At 43.4% G+C, this 21,598-nt stretch overlaps 3 protein-coding genes and 1 pseudogene across 3 annotated transcripts; 3 read left to right on the top strand and 1 right to left on the bottom strand.

The window, feature by feature from the left end:
* Nucleotides 1–4,260: 4,260 nt before the first annotated feature.
* LOC146267662 (uncharacterized) lies at nt 4,261–6,971 on the bottom strand. The gene is made up of 4 exons (XM_084710030.1): nt 6,190–6,971; nt 5,531–5,845; nt 5,254–5,343; nt 4,261–4,934 (listed from the first exon to the last, which is right to left on the bottom strand). The coding sequence occupies exons 1-4, from the start codon at nt 6,251–6,253 to the stop codon at nt 4,780–4,782; spliced, it is 624 nt and encodes a 207-aa protein (XP_084566156.1). The 5' UTR covers nt 6,254–6,971; the 3' UTR covers nt 4,261–4,779.
* Nucleotides 6,972–12,656: 5,685 nt separating this feature from the next.
* Nucleotides 12,657–13,277, top strand: LOC146267661 (histone H4). The gene has a single exon (XM_084709394.1). The coding sequence runs from the start codon at nt 12,679–12,681 to the stop codon at nt 12,988–12,990; it is 312 nt and encodes a 103-aa protein (XP_084565520.1). The 5' UTR covers nt 12,657–12,678; the 3' UTR covers nt 12,991–13,277.
* A 428-nt stretch (nt 13,278–13,705) lies between these two features.
* On the top strand, nt 13,706–14,285 carry LOC146267660 (histone H2B-like). Its single transcript, XM_084709393.1, has one exon. The coding sequence runs from the start codon at nt 13,826–13,828 to the stop codon at nt 14,198–14,200; it is 375 nt and encodes a 124-aa protein (XP_084565519.1). The 5' UTR covers nt 13,706–13,825; the 3' UTR covers nt 14,201–14,285.
* Nucleotides 14,286–16,361: 2,076 nt separating this feature from the next.
* On the top strand, nt 16,362–17,671 carry LOC146267659 (histone H1 pseudogene; annotated as a pseudogene).
* The last annotated feature ends 3,927 nt before the right edge of the window (nt 17,672–21,598 follow it).

Below are 21,598 nucleotides of genomic sequence, written 5' to 3'. Positions count from 1 at the left end.
GGACAGTCAGGAATGCTGAACTAATGATAACAAGTAAATCACTAGCTTCATGCAGGTCCATATTAAGATAATGTATTTAGTGTTTATTTGTCCTCAAGAAGGTGGTCTTGCACACACTTACACTCCCCTATGTAGGTATTGGAAATGTTTCTGCTGCACACTAAAGAAACATGAAAACATGAATAAAACATGATCATGGAGCAGAAGTTAAGAATTTGACCTTTTATTTGTGTCTGTTTCAATATGTTTGTGCTTTATAAACTTGTAATAACAATACTTTGTGTTTCATCTTCCTATTTTAAGCAAACAAAAGTGTTTGGAAACTTTAATTTAAATATGTTTAATACTATGATGTTGTTGTTCTTTTAGGTTGTTTGTATTTGTTTTATTTCACCTTGTGACATTACTTGAAAGGGCAGCAGCTACACCGCCTTTCAAAATGCAATTTATACAATTTATAATTGTATTTATAACAAAACGTAATAGGTTTAGATATAAAAAGCTATGAAACGTTGAAATGTTGATTATAAACTTCTGGGACAGATACATACAATGTGTGTGGGGGAAAAACACTGATTTGTACAATGAATATTAATTCAATTAAAATGATTGCAATGCCTTACCATGTTTCAGTCAACAAAATCTCAGAATTTACTTCCACAAAAATATTATTAGAATTATTTGTAACAATAATCTTGCTGTTATCTAATTGTTATATTTTCACAAATTAAGAATATTAAGTATAATGTCTGTACAGTGAAGACATGATAGGATAAGCAAGACAACTACAATTTAAACAAAACAAAAAATACAAATAGAACCTCAACCATAAAACAATGACTGGACAGGCAGGGACATAATTATGAAGGAAAATACAATTTTACAAACATTGTCTTCAAAGGTAATCACCAGAACTGCATGTGTTATCTGTGATTCGTCCACAAGATGGTAATATTGCACAGTGTTGTTGACGTTTACATGTATTCATTTAGCAGACGCTTTTATCCAAAGCCACTACCAAGAAAGAGCTTTACAAAAGTGCATAGGTCAATGAACATGAACGAGATAGCCCCAAAACATTGCGAGTAGCCATAACATGAAGCATACATTGTGAAAAGCAAATAAGTGCCAATAGGAAGAAATATAAGAGCATGTAGTTAATCAAATTACAAATTAAACAACATGAACCTCAAAAGTGCAAAAGTGTACCTAGGAAAGCAAGCATCAATAATATAATTTACAGTGAGTGGTTTATTCACTACACTGAAGAGCAACAACTATTAAATTACATGTTGCAATGATGGTAAGAACATGCAGTTCAATTGCTACGGTGTAATCAATATTTTTGATGCAGTGTCCGTGTGCATTAAGCCATTTAAGTCAACATTATAATCCAGATAAATCTGTTTTGGAGAGGTACTATTTGCAAGTTTAGATATAAACTGATGACACATTTAAGTTAAATAAATAAATTATTATTCATAATTATATCACGATAAAGTGCTGTTTAAGCTTCCTTGTGAATGCAAATATGTCACTTTTTTGTTGTAGCTTTCACACAACACTATTGGCCGAAAGTTATGGATTTATGGAAAATGTATTAACAGTCATGTTTCTAAATGTGTATTCATAAGGAAAGATGATTTAGAATACACTTTGTGATGTGAATGATGGGTAGTTTTCAAAAGGTGTCACAGTTTGATTTGAAAAACAAGCACCATCTTTATTGAAGCCCAATCATCATCCTTTGAAACTCATCTGTACGATAAATGATCTTTTGATCAAACTGTGGTTAAACGGCCTCACTGTGTTTCCTGTAAGTAACTTGTCAGCGTTTATTAGAAACCATAAACACTTTCACCACATCTTCCGTCTTTATGGTTTCAAACAACAGTGTGAGCAGCACCTGTGTTTCATCTGACTAATGTGTACCAGAGAGAAACACATTTAAATCAATCATGAGATTATAATGAGATTAAAGATTTGAAATTATTGTGCCTGTTTTATTTTAGATTGAATTTTGTAAATTCCAAAGCCTTTACAACACTGCAAAAACTGACAGGTCTCATAGATCAGTGGTTCTCAATATTGGTCCTCGGGACCCCCTGCCCTGCATGTTTTAGACGTTTCCCTCTTCAAACACACCTGATTCAAATTAACGGGTCATTATCGGACCATTTATTTGAATCAGGTGTGTTGAAGCAGGGAAATATCTAAAACATGCAGGGCAGGGGGTCCCGAGGACCAGGATTGAGAACCAATGTCATAGATAATAAATCTGTTAGGCTACGATGCTTCTTGTTCAACTGGATATGCATCAGTGTCTACTGAGGCCTGATGTGTATTTTACTGTGAGCCATGAACATGGAATTTATTTGCCTCAACAGAAACAGGCCTATATTTGTCAAATGTATCTAAACTATTTATCTGATGGCCGTTGAATTGTTGAAAATTTAAGCTTTAAATTTAAATTGTATTTTGAAATTTTATGACATGATTTGATGACGTTTTCGAAATTCTTTACTTCTAATGATAGCTATAGTTCAACAACTAAGAAAACAAACAGCCTATATGCAAAAGTGCAATTTCCAAAGCATTTTTAGAATAGTTAAGATTCTAAATGTACTGTATATAATTTGCAATAATGTGTCGTGTAGAGAACACAGCCTGTCATGTCACTGCAATAGCTTATTAGACGTGGCTTCCTGGAAACATGGTGAGGCAGTTCAACCACAGTTTGACTGACAGATCATTTGTATGCATTTTCATGTTGCATTTTCAATGTCACTCACTAATCTTTGTTTCGAACACAAGCACGTTTATCGGTGTACATATAACACGCTTTAGCTTAGTATAGTGTTTGACACAAAATAGTGCCTATATAATGATAATAACAAATCTGTTGATCAAGATGCGGTTAAACTGCCTCAGAATGTTTCAGTCGGAAACATCTTACCCTTAATTAGAAAACCCTAAACTCGTCCACCACATCTTTATACTGTGCACCTGCATCCCATCAAATCAATATACCATGGTAAAGGAAACTAATACAAGTTTAAGTTTTTGGATCATGACACCTTCATATAAAGAGGTTATGATTTTTTTGTTTAATTAATTACAAGATCATTTGTTAATACTTTTGGTCATAATAATGCCTTCCTAATCCGAGTACCTGTCTGTAGAATTTTTTTTATATATATATATATATATATATATATATATATATATATATATATATATATATATATATATATATATATATATATATATATAGAATATGTAGTAGCATCACTTAATAATATTGGATTGCTGTGAAGGTGTACAATAAAATGTCTAAATAGGCTTATTTAAAATGTATGGACTATATATAACATCAAACAAGTGTTGACTTTCAAAGACAGTTTTTCGACAAATCATAATAAGACTGTTTTGAACATCTAGTGGCATTACCCAAGAATGTCACAAGCCTTTGTTTAACATGTTGTCGTGTTGTAACATTTTCTGTATTGTAAAATATTATATTTTGATATTCTTTCATTTGTAAACAGCTGTTTGAAGATAATTAAATTAGGTAACACCTGTTGCTCAGGCATGTTAATTAAAAAGAGCTAAATTAACTGTATACTTTTGAACTATTATAAAGTATTAGAACATGTTCAGGAAATACAAAGAAAACGTTTCATATAAGTACTCAAGCAGTCTTACATTTCATGATGAATTTATTATTCCCATGGGTATGTATTGTACAAAAATATTATAATAAATAAATAACTAAAATAAGAAAGCGGCATGGATAGGGACGTCTGCAGTGTCTCTTTACCATTCTTCTGAGCGGGATCGAACAGCCAGCAGACAGATACTTCATGGTCTGTACTGTCTCTTTACTATTGCTGCTGAGCCGGCTTTACAAGTCAGAAGCATCTCCACCAGCTCGTTACCTCTGCTGCATAACTAACTTTGCAACTCAGCAACATCTCCACTAGCTATTTAGATCTGCTGCATAACTAACTTTACAAGCCAGTAACATATCCACTAGCTCTTTACCTCTGCTACATAACTAGCAATACAGGTCAGTAGCATCTCTACTTGCTTTTTTTACCTCAGGTAATAAGGCAGGTAAGTATATAGGCCTCTCGTTAATCCAATATTTTCCAGTATCTTACTTTTAAATGCTAAGTGAGTTTTGTAATGTATACACTCGTAATGCACATATATTCACAGACTGATCATTGTAAAATGTTGTATTCAATTTATTGTTGTATTTATTGTACATGTCAAGAGAAGAAAATACATGAAATATTTGTGACAAACAGGATTAGAAAATCTCTTGGAAGTCATATCAAGTGATCATGTCTCCAGGTGTGTGGTGGACTGATTATGTCTCCAGGTGTGTGGTGGACTGATCATGTTTCCGGGTGTGTGGTGGACTGATCATGTCTCTAGGTGTGTGGTGGACTGATCATGTCTCTAGGTGTGTGGTGGATTGATAGTTTAGATATAGAACCTTAAAGATTTACAGAATGTTCATCTGTTGATGGATATGTTAACAGTCATTAATTCAATTCAAATAGTATTTGTTTTGATATTAAAATATAAATGACAAATACACATGCATACAAAAAATACATAACTACTACATAAAATGGCACTACATAAAATGGCCCATAAAACATTTATTTTATAAACTGTATTTGTAAAAAAAAGTCACTCGATATCTCCAGATTCTGCTGTAATCTGCAGTAGTAGTAATGCAACATTCCTGAACAGTGGCTGTAGGTTTTAATGAGCTTTTCTCCAGGTGTGTGGTGGACTTCCCTTGTTGTCCCTGAAGAGCAGCAGGAGGGAGAGCCCACAGCAGTACACCAAGCTCTTCACTATCATCACAGTGTAAACCAGAGAGGCCAGGTTCACACTGCACATGGACTGCAACAGTTCTGGAAAGGAAACAAACCAACAATACCACACATTGACACAGACAGATCATGATATTTCTCCTGAGGCAACATAAGGGACGTACAGATTAATGTAATAGTGATCATATTGTTCATACCCTTTTAGTAAAATGTATTAAGAAACAAAAGCACATGTAATGTGGTATTCTAACATGTTTTTTTTCTTTTCTACCAGCCATGAAATAAAAGTAAATAACAGTTACATCAATCCTTCTGGGCATTATAATTATGTGAGAAATATATGAAAATACGTATTGACGATTAATAAACAGTTTACAACAGTGTTGTAAATGTGTCTTACCATCAGGGACGTGGACGGCAGGAGAGACGTGTGTATGATTCTGAGGTGGACAGGTTGGTGCAGAGGCAGCCGTGGTAAAAGAAGATTCCTCTGAGACAGATGTGCCAGAACATTATTATAATTCTGTGACAGATAGCTGTGTTAGATAGAAAGTAATTTGAGAACAAAGAAATATACATCTAATTGGAACGGATGAATATTTTTAGGTGAGCCCATTATTCGTCCTATTAACTTTAGAAACTTCAAAAATAGGTACATAAATGGAATGAAGATAAACCTTTTTTGTGTCTTTTTGGAATGTCTTCAACATCGCCCACTTCATGCTTTACAGTACAGCGGTACTTTTTAGTTTCAGCCTCTTGGTTCTTGATGATGATCACACTAGTCACTGTCCCGTCCTCCCTCTGCTCCAGCTCTTCTCTCTCTGCTTCAGGCACCTCCACCAACCGGCCGTCTTCTCTCTCCATCTTCCATGAAAACCTCACCAAGTCTGGGAACATGTCACTGGCCTGACACAGCAGGATGGTCCTTCCATTGTGTTGATGTGTAAATGCTGGGTAGACGGTCACTTTCGGTGTTTTGACTTCATTATCTAATAAATAAATACAATTGTGGGGGTAAAACTTTTCCTTAGGAATTGATGAAATTTAATTTTAAAAACCATTTGATTTTATACTGCATTTGGTACATTCTCAAAACATCTGGACAATTTATTATGACAAACAGGTCAATCCTGAACTTTCAGTTATGGTAGTTGAAATAGTTACCTAGATGCCAGTCGCTAAAGTTATGATAATGTCATACTGAACAAATACATGTAATTGTTATTTATTAATTCATGCAACAACCATAATATACTCAAGGGTATGTGTCATGATTGAAACTATTGTAGTTGAGAGTAAGAAAACATGCGTTAAAACAGAAATGAGATCTTACCTGACACAATGAGTCTTGTACCTGAGCCAAATACCATCACCTCCTTCTCCACAGTGACATACATGATGTCAAAAAGTCTGCATGGCAAGCTTGGTTGTACCTGCTGAAGTGGCCTAATAGGGTCCAAGGATGAAGGGGTGGATGAAGAAAGAGGGTTGGGTGTGGACCAATCAGGCTCTGCCTGGAATGACCACAAGCAACAGAAAAGTTACAAATGAAGCTTATTCACAGTCAGGAGGAGGTAGAAGCATTCTCTGTGAAGACAGATCCAGAACATACAATCAAGCCTGAACAAGGAGCCGCTATGAAATACAATCCTCCATTTACTTTGGTTCTCACAGCTCCTCTTCATCCCCGATGTTATGGCCCATTATAGGAAGACTACATGAACCACCCTGCTACTGTATGTGTGAAATAGTCAGGTAACTTAATGAGATTGTTCCACTCCTGTTCAGTTTGTAGGTCTTAGCACCCACCAAGCTGGTAAGGTCCATCATTAATATCCAGCCAGGCAGAGGATGCACTGAACAGTCTGATAGCACATGGTGTGGTAAGAAAGACCTCTGCAATCATTGAAACACCATCATTTCTCCCCAGTAACAAAGTGGGGTAATGTGTGACGTGTCATCTCATTAATACTGCTTCAGTCCTCATATTCCCCTTCCAGGGATTGACCTCGGGTCCTCTCATTCACACACAACAACAACCTTTCAGAAATACTGCTTTAGCCAGTTACGGTACCAACAAGCTAGATATTTGTGACACTCACAGTGAATTGTAATTCCACAGAATTCCATTTCAATTGGTCGGTTCTCACCAAACCGTGCAACATGCAAATGTCAATGAATTTTGGTATTGTTGCAAATCTGAATAAATAAAAAGTATCCTACCTTCACACTTGCAAGTCCCCTTTCCACCATGCTTACCATTCCTGTAAAGCTAACCATAGGACTTCCCCCACTGATAATCAAATAATTCTGCTGCTTGAAAGGTTCATCCCTACTGCATTTCCCAAACATCTGGCAGCAGTAGCAAAGTGCCTGTAAAGAGAGTTATTGTCACAGGTTGTGCAATGTGGTCTGCACTGTGATAATCCGAGTAGGCACAGTAGTAGGTAGCGGAGTCGGTTATCTTTAAATTAACCATCTTTAAAAGGTAGTTATTTCCTGTTTTCTCTACTGAAACCTGGTCAAATCCAGGCTCAGTGATCCAATTTCTATTCTTTTTTTGCATTTCCGGTGTTCTCAGATGTTTGGTTGCAATAATCGCGACCCTTTTTAAAGGCTCTCCGTCTTTCTGACTGTACCACTGCACGTAGCTCGAAGGAACATTTGGAGATTCACAATCAATGAGAACCACTTTGTTGGGAGTTTTTATCATGAGGGCCTTCTGCTTCAGCTCTGAAGCTTCTGATGCTACAGGTTTGCACAAAAGAAGCACTAAGATATTGTAAAAACCATTGAAACTGTCTAGAAGTCATGCAACTACATTTCAGCAGTAACAGCTAATACTATATTCATCTTACCAGTGCACCATATAGTCCAATAGCACCAATGTGAAATTTGATTATAAAAACCCATTATTCTGTACAGTTGTGTTTCCTCAACATAGATTCTCCATTGACAAAGCGTACTTTATCTCCATCTTCTATTGTATGTTTGTTTACTTACCCAGATAAAGAAGACAGGTGAGACTTATGAGAACTGAGGACATGATTGTTCATAGACTGTCTGTTCACAATGACTACAACTCTGACTTTTGGTGCTCTAAGGTCTTTGAGGCCAAGAGGGAGTGACAAGGAGATGATGCTGGCTGGATGCATGAGGCCTTGTGACTTGCCTCTGAATCGTCATGTTTCTACTGTGATTAAGTACTTTAATTTACTGTTTGTGACAACCAAAACGTCAGTTCATTTGAACATACCTAGTTTCAAGTTTCATGTTCACAGTAATCTCCAATTCTAATATAATAAAACGACAAATTGAACACAATCCAGAGAAGTATGTTCCTACATGGATTAGACCCTATTTATTGAATGTCACTAAATGGTTGTAAAAAATAAATAAATCAATGTTAAAATGCACAAGGTAAGTGTATGAGTTTGTGTGTCTACATGTTTTCATTCGAGGAAACAAGTTTGCACATTGCTAGATCTGTAAGTTGTTGCGCCCCCTTGTGGCTCACATGGAGCAGAGATGGTGTGGGAGGAAAACTGATCTGTGAATTGCTCCTCATTTGTAGTGTGTAAGCGTAATTTTAAATGGATCACTGCTCATAGCATGAAGCCTTTTCTCTCTTCCCTAGGAGTACGGTGCCTCCCTCAGAAGAGATCCCTCCACTCTGACTGAAGGGGGGAGAGGGGTGTACATGGGCCACCACCCGGCCGAGGGCAGGGGTCCCTGGGCTGAGGAGGGTGGACCTCCCTATAGAGAGAGCAGGACCACCAGACTGGGAAGGCTGGAGCCTGTTAAGCGTAGGGCACCAACGTACCAGGAGGAACTGGAACAGCAGGTGACTCCCCTCCCCCTCCTCTCTGTGTTGGGAGACTGGACTATACACTAAATACCATGAATGTAGTGATTCTGCTCATGGACAAGTGTTCAGGATTGAAAGTACAAACTCATCAACACATGGACTGTACTGTAACACATTCAATGTTTTTTTTATCAACTTTGAGTTGTGGTTGAATTTGAGATTCCATGTATTATAAATGCTGGATTCCATATTGGTCAGAACCAAGATGTTATCTGTATATAAGTACTTTTTATCTCTAAATATATAAAAATATTTGATATTTCAGTTGGTTGCTTTATATTAAGTTCTCTAAATTATTGTGTGTACTTGTTTCTGGTGATAATCAACAAAAGCACCATCACCAAAGTGTCTAGTTGTCGTCGTAAATAAGCGCAGCTAGTTCAGGCAGGGCAATCGGGCAGCGCGCGTCATTCATTTAACGGGGATGTAAGGCGTCTTACTCCACCTTCCTTTACTCCACCCACTACCACACCCATGTTAGCAGCGCATATCCATTGGGCCACGTCCGATAAGGCGTCTTTAATACATTTTACTAAAAGGGTATGAACAATATGATCACTATTACATTAATCCGTATGTCCCTTATGTTGCCTGAGGAGAAATGTAATGATTATCCTGTAAGTGTCAATGTGTGGTATTGTTGGTTTGTTTCCTTTCCAGAACTGTTGCAGTCCATGTGCAGTGTGAACCTGGCCTCTCTGGTTTACACTGTGATGATAGTGAAGAGCTTGGTGTACTGCTGTGGGCTCTCCCTCCTGCTGCTCCTCAGGGACAACCAGGGAAGTCCACCACACACCTGGAGGAAAGCTCATTAAAACCTACAGCCACTGTTCACGAATATTGCATTACTACTACTGCAGATTTATCCAGATCTTGCCTGATGCCGTATAGCATAGAATGGATGTGTGATGTAGAGAAATGGGGACATGAATAATTGTGCATGTTGAGTCTAAAGTGTTAGTGCCTTGATGGAGGTATTAAACAGTATTGTTGGTCTAGACTGTTTAAGTTTCTGTCTTCTTTTTGCTTTTTTTTTTTACAAATACAGTTTATAAAAAATAAAGAAAATGATATGCTATTTTATGTAGTGCAATTTTTTGTATGCATGTATATTTGTGTTTTATATTTTAATACTAAAACAAATTGTATTTTAATTGAATTAATGAATCAATGACTAAAATTCACTAAATGTTTAAGGTACTATATCTAAATGGTACACTTTGTCAAAGAACATTTCAGAATAAAGCTCTGTATTCATTTCACAGTGTCTGCTGTGTTCTTAAACAACCTTTTGACACAGATGTTCATCTGTACTCTGACCCAGTTGGAATTAATTATTTTAGAGTTTTGAAATGTGGTTAGTGTATCGAGTTTCCTGGTGAAGAAAAGTATGTTTTTTACTGTGAAAAACGAGTTGCAGCATAACCACACATCGATTTCAAGCAATCAAGCCTCAGAGATACTGTATAAGCCACAGATGCATGCACTTGGAAAGATAACATTGTTCACATACACTATGATCTTCTGTTAATTTCTTAAGTGAATGTATTTTCTCTACAGTCACAACCGTAAAGGTGTGTTTACAAATCCCAAAACATTACTACTAAACATTTTAAGGTATCTCTTTAAAATTATTCTGCTTTGAAGACTCAGTAGCCAAAAGGTGTAAAGAAATGACAAAGCATGAGTGAACACGTTGTGGAACATGCATCCCCAGTCATAGGGAACATGATCTTTCCAGGACAAGTTTCCCTTCACAGACAAATGGGTCATTGTTAACACTGCAGCAGGGGAGCTGGAGTCCACTTACACATGTTAATACAACAATAAAGTCTGTCTCAAAGTCAAATAACACAGGGGGAAAATAACAGAAATAATTAGCAGGAAAACAAGGGACCAGAAATGATCTAAATTTGAGAAGATTTGAGATTATTTAAATTTCAAAAACAAAAAATCTAGTCAATACCTTATTGCCTTGTTACATACCTTTGATAACATTAATTGTTCTATCATAAAGCTAAATGTTGGCTGCTGGTGTTGTCTGTGGTGAATACATAGGAAAAACCACCCTAACACCCTAAGCTGACTCTAGACACTGTATGAATATTATCTCAAAGTAAGAATAAGTCTGTTGAACAACAATCTTTGCTATTTTGTATAAAGAGATATCTTGTGTTGGCTAAACGGGGAACAGACTGACAAATGTGCTTTTTGGATACTTAGTTTAGAAAGATCTTATTTAACGTCAACAGTGCCCTCTAGTGGCTCACAAAGAGGAATTGTTGTGAGGTCGGTGTTCTATGTCAGGAACGAGAACACACACTACACTGGCCCACCAGTGACAGTAACTTGACAATTGGCAAGAGATAACAGGAAATACACTTAGGACATATAAAGAGCTGCATTCTGGAATCCCCTTTTTAACTAAACCAGCATCTACTAGCTAGCTAAGGTCCCAGTAGCAGTTTCATAATTTACATTTACTTGTTCAAGTGAATTGACTTGTTAACCAAATAGTATTAGGCTATATCTGATAATACAATGCCAGATATTTTTTAAACTACCAAGCTTGATATTATGGACTAAAAGATTGACAGCTGCACATGCACTGAGCAGTAGGCTATTCAACTTTTACAGTCAAAGGTATTTCACAACAATGTAAAAGAACCAATAGTGACGGCCTATCAAGCGTCCGGTTGGTGGAGGGGCCTGAAGCAGAGAGGAGACGTCTGGTTGGTGGAGGTGTCTGAAGCAGAGAGGAGACGTCTGGTTGGTGGAGGTGTCTGAAGCAGAGAGAGAGGACATCTGGTTGGTGGAGGTGTCTGAAGCAGAGAGGAGACGTCTGGTTGGTGGAGGTGCCTGAAGCAGAGAGAAGATGTCTGGTTGGTGGAGGGGCCTGAAGCAGAGAGATGTCTCCCCCAATAATTTGTGTTCGATTCTCGAACCTGGCTCATACTACTAGCTTTTTCAAGGTATAATTTTTCCTGATTTTTGCAAAGATTGAAACCAATCTGAAATGGGTAAACTAGCAGCCCATTTATTTGCCTACGTCAAGAAATGTTGCCTGGAAACGTGCTCGCGGACACGAACAATGAACGAGCACAAAAGGGAGCATCAGCAAATCGCTGATTTACCTGAGCTGAATGAGAACAAAGAGAAAGGGCTTGATAATCTACAGCTGCCTGCCTTTATTGTAGCACGTTTTACAAATGGTTGCACATACATGACGGTTGTTTGTAGAGTCAATTTCAGTTATTTTAAATCAGATTTAACCATTTTGTAATGAACGCTATTATGCTCATGGCATGACAAACGTAATTATAGCCTAATATAATTAGTTATAATGTCGTGGCATGTTACAGCGTCATTATATATTGTTGACATCAACAAACAGTTTAATTGAATAAAAAAATGTATGGAAGAAAGGGTTTTACTCCGCCTCTTCACTAACGGAAAGGCTACGTTACATTATAAAAAGAGTAAAGTAAGCAAACGGCGCTTAATCGGCCGTGACTGACGTCAACGCAGCAAATCACGAGAAGCTGAAATGTCCCACTTCACAGAGTCGTTTTCAACTCCTCCCCGATTGCAAGCGGCCACTCTCGCCGGTCGTTTCATGCAGCGTCAGTCCATGTCGAACGCACCTATTGTCACAGAAAATACGCAATTCCAAGACATTCCTTGAAACATTTACTTATTTATTATTTTGTATTTCAAACAGTTAAGTTTTTTAACAAGTATGTATTATATGTAAAAATATGTCTAATTAAATGTGCTAAATGAATGAAACGTTAAATATACATATTGTCCCTCTCTGACTCAAGTTCCCTCCCATTGCAACGCCCTCCAAGTAAAGAACTGGCCTCCTTCACGTCCGCTTACGGAAAATAAACATTCTGGCTCTTGGCAAGTCGAGAACCATTCTCGTCTGTGGTATCGTAAGAGAAGCTAAAAATGTCAGGAAGAGGTAAGGGAGGCAAAGGACTCGGTAAAGGAGGCGCCAAGCGTCATCGCAAGGTTCTCCGTGATAACATCCAGGGTATAACTAAGCCCGCCATCCGCCGCCTTGCTCGCCGCGGTGGTGTTAAGCGTATATCAGGCTTGATTTACGAAGAGACTCGCGGTGTGCTGAAGGTGTTCCTGGAGAACGTCATCCGTGATGCCGTGACCTACACCGAACACGCCAAAAGGAAGACCGTGACCGCCATGGACGTGGTTTACGCCCTCAAGCGCCAGGGACGCACTCTGTACGGCTTCGGTGGTTAAATCATCCTCACGAATATCAACCGAAATTCAACAAAGGCTCTTTTAAGAGCCACCCACATGTTACAGATCAGAGACTTTGTTTCCATAATTAGGGTGTCGATTAGATTTCAGCCTATGAAATTACTTTCAAATCTATGGCATTTTTGACGATGAAGTCACAATATACAACGCTGAGTTGAGTAGCCTAGTTTTGTCCTCAGTGTTTGGCGCAATTGAACTTAGATTCAATGTCGGTCTGTAGGCTTCTAATCCATTTTAGTCTAATTGAGCACCAATACTACCGGTGGTCAGTGCGTATCCAAAGTATTTGAGCCAATTGTATTGTAAAAGGGGGCATTATTCAAGGGTCTTCTGCTAATGGGCTACTTGGCTAAATATGACTAATAGCTGGATGCGTGGGGGTTTGCGTGGCACTGCAACCAAACGAAACTTCAAAGTTGACGTCATTAACCACGTGTTTCTGGTTAAACTACGCGGTAAACTGCTCAGGGATTTTGGCGCAACTTCCTGGCTTTTGAGTTGCCGCGTCTCCTCCGAGCATACAGCAAACATTTCCGCTGTGACATAAATGATTGGTGAAAATTAGGATTGTTCAGTGTAAAAAGGTTTCTAATATTTCCTTTCAGTTATCATAACTGTCAGTTTATGATTACTGAAAGAGAAGGGGGCAATCGGTAAATCCCACGCACGCGCAGCAGATTTCAATAGTGCTCACGAAAGGAGTGCAGCGATAAGCAGGAGGCGTGCCTAAAATTTAGGATGTCTCCCGCTATATATACTGGGTAACCAACTACTGATTTGATCATTCGTTTCTGAGAAGCAACGAGACTTGACCATGCCTGAACCAGCAAAGCCCGCGCCCAAGAAGGGCTCCAAGAAAGCCGTTTCCAAGACTGCAGCAAAGGGCGGCAAGAAGCGCAGAAAGTCTAGGAAGGAGAGCTATGCTATCTACGTGTACAAGGTACTGAAGCAGGTCCACCCCGACACCGGTATCTCATCCAAGGCCATGGGAATCATGAATTCCTTCGTCAACGATATTTTCGAGCGTATCGCCGGAGAGTCGTCTCGCCTGGCTCACTACAACAAGCGTTCAACCATCACCTCCAGGGAGATCCAGACCGCCGTCCGCCTGCTGCTCCCCGGTGAGCTGGCCAAGCACGCCGTGTCCGAGGGCACCAAGGCAGTGACCAAGTACACCAGCTCCAAGTAAACAGACGCTCCTTCAAATTCACCCCAAAGGCTCTTTTAAGAGCCACCCACTGGTCTCTAAATTTGAGTAAAGTCCATCACGATTACTTGAATGTTGACTTGAATGAACTATAAGCCTCCGTGAACAGGGACGGGTTATTCTGCAAACCTATCATACGACTGTAGTATAATGCCGCGCATCGATGCTGTTTTTGGTTGACAAGGGCGCAGTGTTAAACAGGGTTTTTAATGTGTGATGTGTCGGGGAACGCACGTTGGCTGTTAAGTCCGGCCTGAGCATGCAATAAACATGGACTAATACAAGTCGTCTCATGTATATCATCAAGCAATCTGCAACAAACCATTTCAATAGCTTTAGCACAGTGCAAGATACAATTGATCGATTTGCTTATCACATTTAACATATGTAAACACTGGACTTCAAACCTGAGATGTCATTGGATGGTTGTGAACTATGTTTTTGAAAACTGTAAAATAGATGGAAATCACAGTGAAAGAAGAGAGGTCAAAAACAGCAGATGAAAGCAGAGTACAATAGAGTACAGTATAGTCCTCATGAAGTGCTCATCAATGATGCAAACTTTCGACTATTTTTTGCAAGGCATTTTAATTGATTATTTTCAACCTTTTTTTGCTTTGTTTTCACACACAGTGAAACGAGAGGGGAACATAAAACACAAAGTAAATGAAAGCAGAGTACATTAAAGTACAGTACAGTAGAGTCCTCATCAAGAGGCCTTCTCCCCTATCTCCACAGAGACGACTCTCTCCATTCAGGACACAGAAGTTAACAGACTGTTCAAGAGGCAGAACCCACACAAAGTAGCTGGGCCAGACCTTGTCTCTCCTGCCACCCTCAAGCACTGTGCTGACCAGGAAGCAGTGTGTTAAGCTGGGAACACACATCTCTGACTCCCGGTCCATCAGCACCGGATCTACTCAGGGCTGCGTCTTTTGCCCTCTGCTCTTCTCCTTGTACACCAACAGCTGCACCTCCAGTCATCAGTCCGTCAAACTCCTAACGTTTGCGGACGACACCACCCTCATTGGGCTCATCTCTGGTGGAGATGAGTCTGACTATAGGTGGGAAGCTGACAACCTGGTGACTTGGTGCAGCCAGAACAACTTAGAGCTCAATGCTCTTAAGACAGTGGAGATGGTGGTCAAGAAGCCAGAGGGGAGTGACTGAAGTGTCCGAGTCAGAGACTTGTGTTCCCAGCTTAACGCACTGCTTCCTGTCAGCCAAAAAGTCTGTGATCCACCTGCGGGTGGAGTCGGGCACGTTCAGCTGGGAGAGCTTGTCCTGTAGCAGGACGGGGATGATGGTGTTGAAGGCAGAGCTGAAGTCCACAAACAGGATCTTGGTGTAGGCTGCTATCAACCCCAACTTAATACGTTACTTCCACATGTATAAAAGAAAATACAATATTTAAATTAATTATACCAAATATGAAACAGAAAGTAAATCTCACACTAATTTCCTAAACGTCCCCTCATATAAACAGGCTATTGTCAACGAAATACAACCACTTGTCCAGGCTAATGAAATCAATGAAAAGTCTTTATGACTCATTCACTTCCCATCACCAACAACATGGATATTAACGTGTAGGCATACTGAAACTGACGAGTCCGGCTCATACTGAGTAGGTAGACCAGACACACACCATCCACGGAATACAGTCACTGTAGGCTACAGTGAGACGTAACAAGTCTTACAGTAGGGATTGTGTCCTTGGAGATGGAAAAACTAGGGAAGGGAGAGCAATAGGGAGACCAAGATTTCCCCGAACGCCACCCCCGCTACACACTGTGTTTTGTATCCCCCCAAAAGAGACCAGTTTTAAGCCCCTGGTACCCCAGATGTGTATTCTAAAACAGTTACGTTTCTCGACAGATTATTTGGCAAACTAGAAAACATTTTTTCGATTTGCACGACTGCCGTTTTAAATACTATTGGGGCAAATGGCACAGACAACACGGTGCGCAGAGCTCCCTCCGCGAGGCCAACGGCGATGATTTGAGTGAGCCACAACAAAACATCGAGTGCCTCCTGTCCACATACCGTTTTGTTTTGAACGTTGAAAAGGCTGCTTGCTGCCCGATTTACTTCTTGACCGCAGCTCAATTCCAACATAGATTTTTAGCCCGTTGTTCACAGGGAGAAAACACAAGTGCCAACGGATAGCAGCGACGGAGAGAAGCCTGGCCGGGAGTTGAGTCTACACAGTTCTCATGTCCTATTTAAATCCAGCGCTCTGAACGCCGCAGCGCTACACAGCAGAGAGCAACGTCGCACTTTCAAATCGTACACGTCCCGCTAGTGTTTAGACATGGCAGAAGTCGCTCCAGCTCCCGCTCCTGCAAAGGCACCCAAGAAGAAGGCGGCAGCCAAGCCCAAGAAGGCTGGACCCAGCGTCGGCGAGCTGATCGTCAAGGCCGTGTCCGCTTCCAAGGAGAGAAGCGGCGTGTCCCTGGCAGCGGTCAAGAAAGCCCTGGCGGCCGGCGGCTACGACGTGGAGAAGAACAACTCCCGCGTCAAGATCGCAGTGAAGAGCCTCGTCACCAAGGGAACCTTGGTCCAGACCAAAGGGACGGGCGCTTCTGGGTCTTTCAAGATCAACAAGGAGGCGAAGGCAAAGAATCCCGTTAAGAAGGTCGCCGCTCCGAAAGTAAAAAAGGCAGTCGCCAAGAAACCCGTTGCTGCCAAGAAGCCCAAGAAGGTCGCTGCGAAGAAGCCCGCGGCTGCCAAGAAGTCACCCAAGAAGGCTAAGAAGCCCGCGGCAGCCAAGAAGGCAACCAAGAGCCCCAAGAAGGTGAAGAAGCCCGCAACACCCAAGAAAACAGTGGCCAAGAGCCCCAAAAAGGCAGCTAAGGCAGCCAAGCCCAAAGCCGCCAAGCCTAAGGCGGCCAAGGCAAAGAAACCGGCGCCTAAGAAGAAGTAAACCTTAGTCCGCGTCCGTATCACTAAAAGGCTCTTTTAAGAGCCACCCACCTGTCCTTAAATGTGCATGTCCATGTTGTTAGCCCCCGTACCAAACACTTTCACATGCATGATGGTGTTTCATCACGCTCTGTAAAATTGTAGCGTGGGAGTGTTCAGAACTTTGATCACAGGCCACTTCTGTTGCACCTTAAATTACCTTGGTCTCAGACATGAGTTAAATCTCCGGGACGGACATTATGAAAACAAAGTAACCAGCCAGTACCAGAGGTACAAGTGATACATGTTACGCGTCCGCCACAAAACGATTATAAATAAGATGAACAAGTTGCAATGGCACTTCTCATTTGGCATAATCTAGCGAGGAAACCATGACAGAAGAAGAAAATTAATGACACAGCTAGCTAATTTGAGAAATTATCGTTGCATGAGACTTTTATTTGTGAAAGTGCTTCGTGTAACTGTAGAGCTGCATAGAAATTGTGCTTCTGCTATTAGCAACCTGCAAATAGTTGCTTGGAATATTAAGGGTGCAAATCCAATTTAAAACCACCATCACCAACTGGATAATTGTAGGCCTATATCTATGTTAAATATGTATGTGGATATATCAAATTGTTCTATTTCGTGGAGCTCCGCCCCATAGGGGAGCTCTGCTCCTATTGGTTTACCCGCTGCCTAGTGCAGCTAATGACTGAAGATCAAAATGTATACACACCTGTCCCTCACACAGGTGCCCTATATAAGGGGGTGACAGCCCTCACTCATCCTCCCAAAAAATTCAGCACGGGTTGTTTGAATTGATTGAAGATTGAAAGAGCAATGAGTTATTCCATGCCACCTCTGCCGCGCAAAGCTCTTTTAAGAGCTAGGTGCAGGTGCCGTCATCTGGAAGCCGAAGGGGACCGCCACGAATTTTGTTTCGTGTGCCTGGGACCTCGGCACGCCAGAGACGGCCTGGTGAATCCTCCTGACTGTGCGGAGTGCGCCAGTCTCTCTGAAACGGAGAGACGTAAGCGGCACGAGTATTTTCAGGTGGAAGAGCCCCTCGCTGATGTGGTCTCGGCCCTGCTCTCTGATGAGGAGAGTTCAGGGTCGGAGGACCTAGGCCGTCTCGAGGTGGCTAGCGGGATGCCTCTGGGCCGGGACCCTCCTGTGGAGGAATTCCTACAGAACGCCTCGCGCTCGACCCCCCTCTCCATCTCTGAAGGAGCAGGGGGCGTGTCGAGCTCGGCCTCAGAGGAGGATGAGGAGCCGGCTCCCGCCGCTCCCGCCTCCACCCCTCTGTCTAGGAGCGCCGACTTTCCCATTCTAATTGCCCATGCGGCAAGCATTATGGGTGTCCCCATGCCGGTCTCCCCTCCTGTGGAGCAGGACGACCCATGGGATGTCGGGCCCTACGCCAAGAGGTCCAAGCCAACCCGTCCAGCCTGCCCCGCAATGCCAAAATTGGCTAATTATGTGGAGGGCTCGTGGGACGCGCCGTTGGCAGCTAACGCGCCTGTGAAGGCGCTTCTGCCTTTTTCCCGTGTGGACGGGATGCTGGAGGCAGTAAAAACCGGCCCCCCTCCTCTGGAACCATCGCTGGTGGCGTACCTGGTTCCGGGGGCGAGCGCGTGGTCGACCAGCAAGAAGGCGAACCTGCCAAGCCCGCGTGACAGGCTTTCGGCCTCTCTGGCCGATAAGGTCTACGTGTGGGGAGCTCAGGCGGCAGCTGCGTCAAGCAACGCCGCTCTGCTCATGGCGGCGGTCGCAAAATTGTCCACGGGTAAGACAGAGGGTCTGTCTGCCGTGGAGGCATCTCTGGTGGCGAGGATGACGGCGGCTGCCGTGTTCCTTGCACAGGGAGCGGCAATCTGCGCAGGACGCACTATGGCGAGCAGCGTAGTCATGCACCGCAACCTCTGGCTGTCTTTGACAGCCATGAGGGACACGGACAAGACCGCTCTCCTCAATGCTCCTGTGTCCAGGGATGGGCTCTTCGGCCCTGCGGTTGCCTCGGCCTCCGAGCGTTTCTCCCGTCTGGAGGCAGAAAGGAAACACCTGTTAGGGCACATGCCCTTACAGAGGAAGTCTCCCGCCCCCTCTTCTTCCCTAGCCTCGGCAGGGACGTCGCAGGGTAAGAAACGACGCGCTCGACGACCAGCTGCGGCGACCAGAGTCGCGGCTGCGTCTCAGGCGCCACATCCTCCCTCGGCACCTGTACCACACACTGCGGCTCCAGCAGAGAGGACGGGTTTCGCCCGACCATCTGCCCCTGCCTGGCGTGGCGGCTCGAGGAAGAGAAAGGCATGACTGACGGCGGGGATCGAAACTTCGATTCCCCCAACTGTTTTCAATGAAATAAAGCATTGTAAAGAGAGGCTTGGACCTCCACAATACTGTTTCAAAGAAAGACAATTATTCCAGTCAGTGCCTCTTGGGATCCCGACCGGTACAGAGTTGAGCACTCTCGCTGGTGTGGGATCGTCGGCTGAGTTGGTCTCGGTGCGTGAGTTTTACACAGCTAGCGGCACCGGACCGTCTTGCTCCATGAGCGTAGCGGAGTCTGGCCCAGCTAACAAGCGTGTGGCCAGACCGCTAGTCGCCCCCATGCACCTCAACACAGCGTGTGACTCTGTTATCACGTTACATGAGTCACCGCTGCAACAGTACGCACAGACCTCTGGTCGCGCTGTGAGTCCTCTCGAGGCTCATAATGAGGACAGCACTCAGACCTCTTTTGGCCTTGAGACGCTGCTCCAGCCCTTTCGAGTTGACCCCACCTTGGGCTGTGTCGCCGATTCGGTGCACAGCGGCGGCTGGGGTCAGACGAGAGTACGGCCGTTTCCTGTCTGCGGCTCCGCAGCTGAACGCACGCCCGCTCTCTCTGCGTTATGCAGAGTGGCGAGAGTCATGCTCACTGCCAAGCTGGCTAGACAGGATACTGAGAGAGGGTTATGCCATCCAGTTCATGCGGACCCCTCCTCCTTTCAGAGGAGTGAGGGAGACACGCTTGTCCTGCCCGCTGAAAGCACTCGCGCTCCGGAAGGAGATAGCGAGCTTGCTGACCAAGGGGACTGTGATACCGGTCCCCAGAGATCAGGAGAACTCGGGTCTCTACTCCCCTTATTTTTTGGTTCCCAAGAAAAACGGGGGGATGAGACCGATTCTAGACCTGAGGGTGCTCAACGAGAGTGTGGCCAAACGGCCCTTTCGCATGCTGACGATAAAGCGTTTGCTGACTTGTGTACAGCGGAACGACTTTGGGATCAGCATAGATCTGAAGGACGCGTATTTCCATGTGCCTATCAAACTGAAGCACAGGAGATTTCTGCGCTTTGCCTTCGAGGGGAAGAAGTACGAGTACACGCGCCTGCCGTTTGGGTACGCGCTGGCTCCTCGGACTTTCTCCAAGTGCGTGGAAGCAGCTCTGGAACCGTTACGGCGCAGGGGTATACGCATTCTGGCGTACCTCGACGACCTGTTAGTTCTGGCTCAGTCTCCGGACAGAGCTATCCAGGACGCGACCTCACTGGTGACTCAGCTCAGCCAGTTGGGGTTCGCTGTCAACTGGGAGAAGAGCGCTCCATGGCCCGCTCAACAGTTTACCTACCTAGGTATCCATTTGGACACTGTTGGGATGAGAGCCAGACTGTCGGCACCACGGAGAGAATCTATTTCGATAGCGCTCCGTGCGTTCCGGGTCTCACGCACAATCACCGCACTGTCGGTGATGTCCCTGTTGGGGTTGATGGCGGCGGCCCATGTAGTAGTGCCATTGGGCCTGTTGTACATGCGCAAGCTGCAGAGATGGTTCGCTCAGCTGCGGCTGGATCCGGTGCGACACCGCCGCAGACTGCTAGTGATACCGAGATCAGTCAAAGCCGATCTGAACCATTGGAGAGACCCGCGTGTCTTGACGCGCGGAGTCGACATGGGCAGAGTGACATCTCTCTACCCGGTCTTTACGGACGCGTCCTTGACCGGGTGGGGTGGAGTATGTCAGGCGGGCTCGATAGGAGGAAGATGGGAACCGTCAGAGACGCGTCACATCAACCTCCTGGAGCTCGAAGCGGTCCGACTGACTCTGTGCCATTTCGCGCTGGTGTTGAAGGATCAAGACGTTCTCGTCAGATCCGACAACAGAGCGACGGTGGCTTACATCAACAGACAGGGAGGGGTGCGCTCTCCATCACTTCATCGCTTGGCGGAGGAAGTGTGGACTTGGGCTTTCACGCACCTACGCTCCCTGAGAGCTCAGCACATTCCAGGTCTGCTCAACGAGGGAGCGGACCTGATGTCAAGGGGCGGCCCGAGAGAGGACGAGTGGAGGTTGAAACCGTCCATCGTTTCTTTGATCTGGGCACGCTTCGGCCGAGCACAGGTGGATCTGTTTGCGTCTCGAGCCAACACACAGTGTCCTCTATGGTTCTCGCTGCGCGCACAGGACAGACCTCCTCTGGGAGTCGATGC

Source organism: Hypomesus nipponensis, chromosome 11, assembly GCF_054491055.1.
Source record: "Hypomesus nipponensis isolate SF chromosome 11, ASM5449105v1, whole genome shotgun sequence".
In the NCBI taxonomy this organism is placed as follows: Eukaryota; Metazoa; Chordata; class Actinopteri; order Osmeriformes; family Osmeridae; genus Hypomesus; species Hypomesus nipponensis.
Note: the sequence above shows the minus strand (reverse complement) of the source record. Positions and strands in the feature narration are given on the sequence as shown.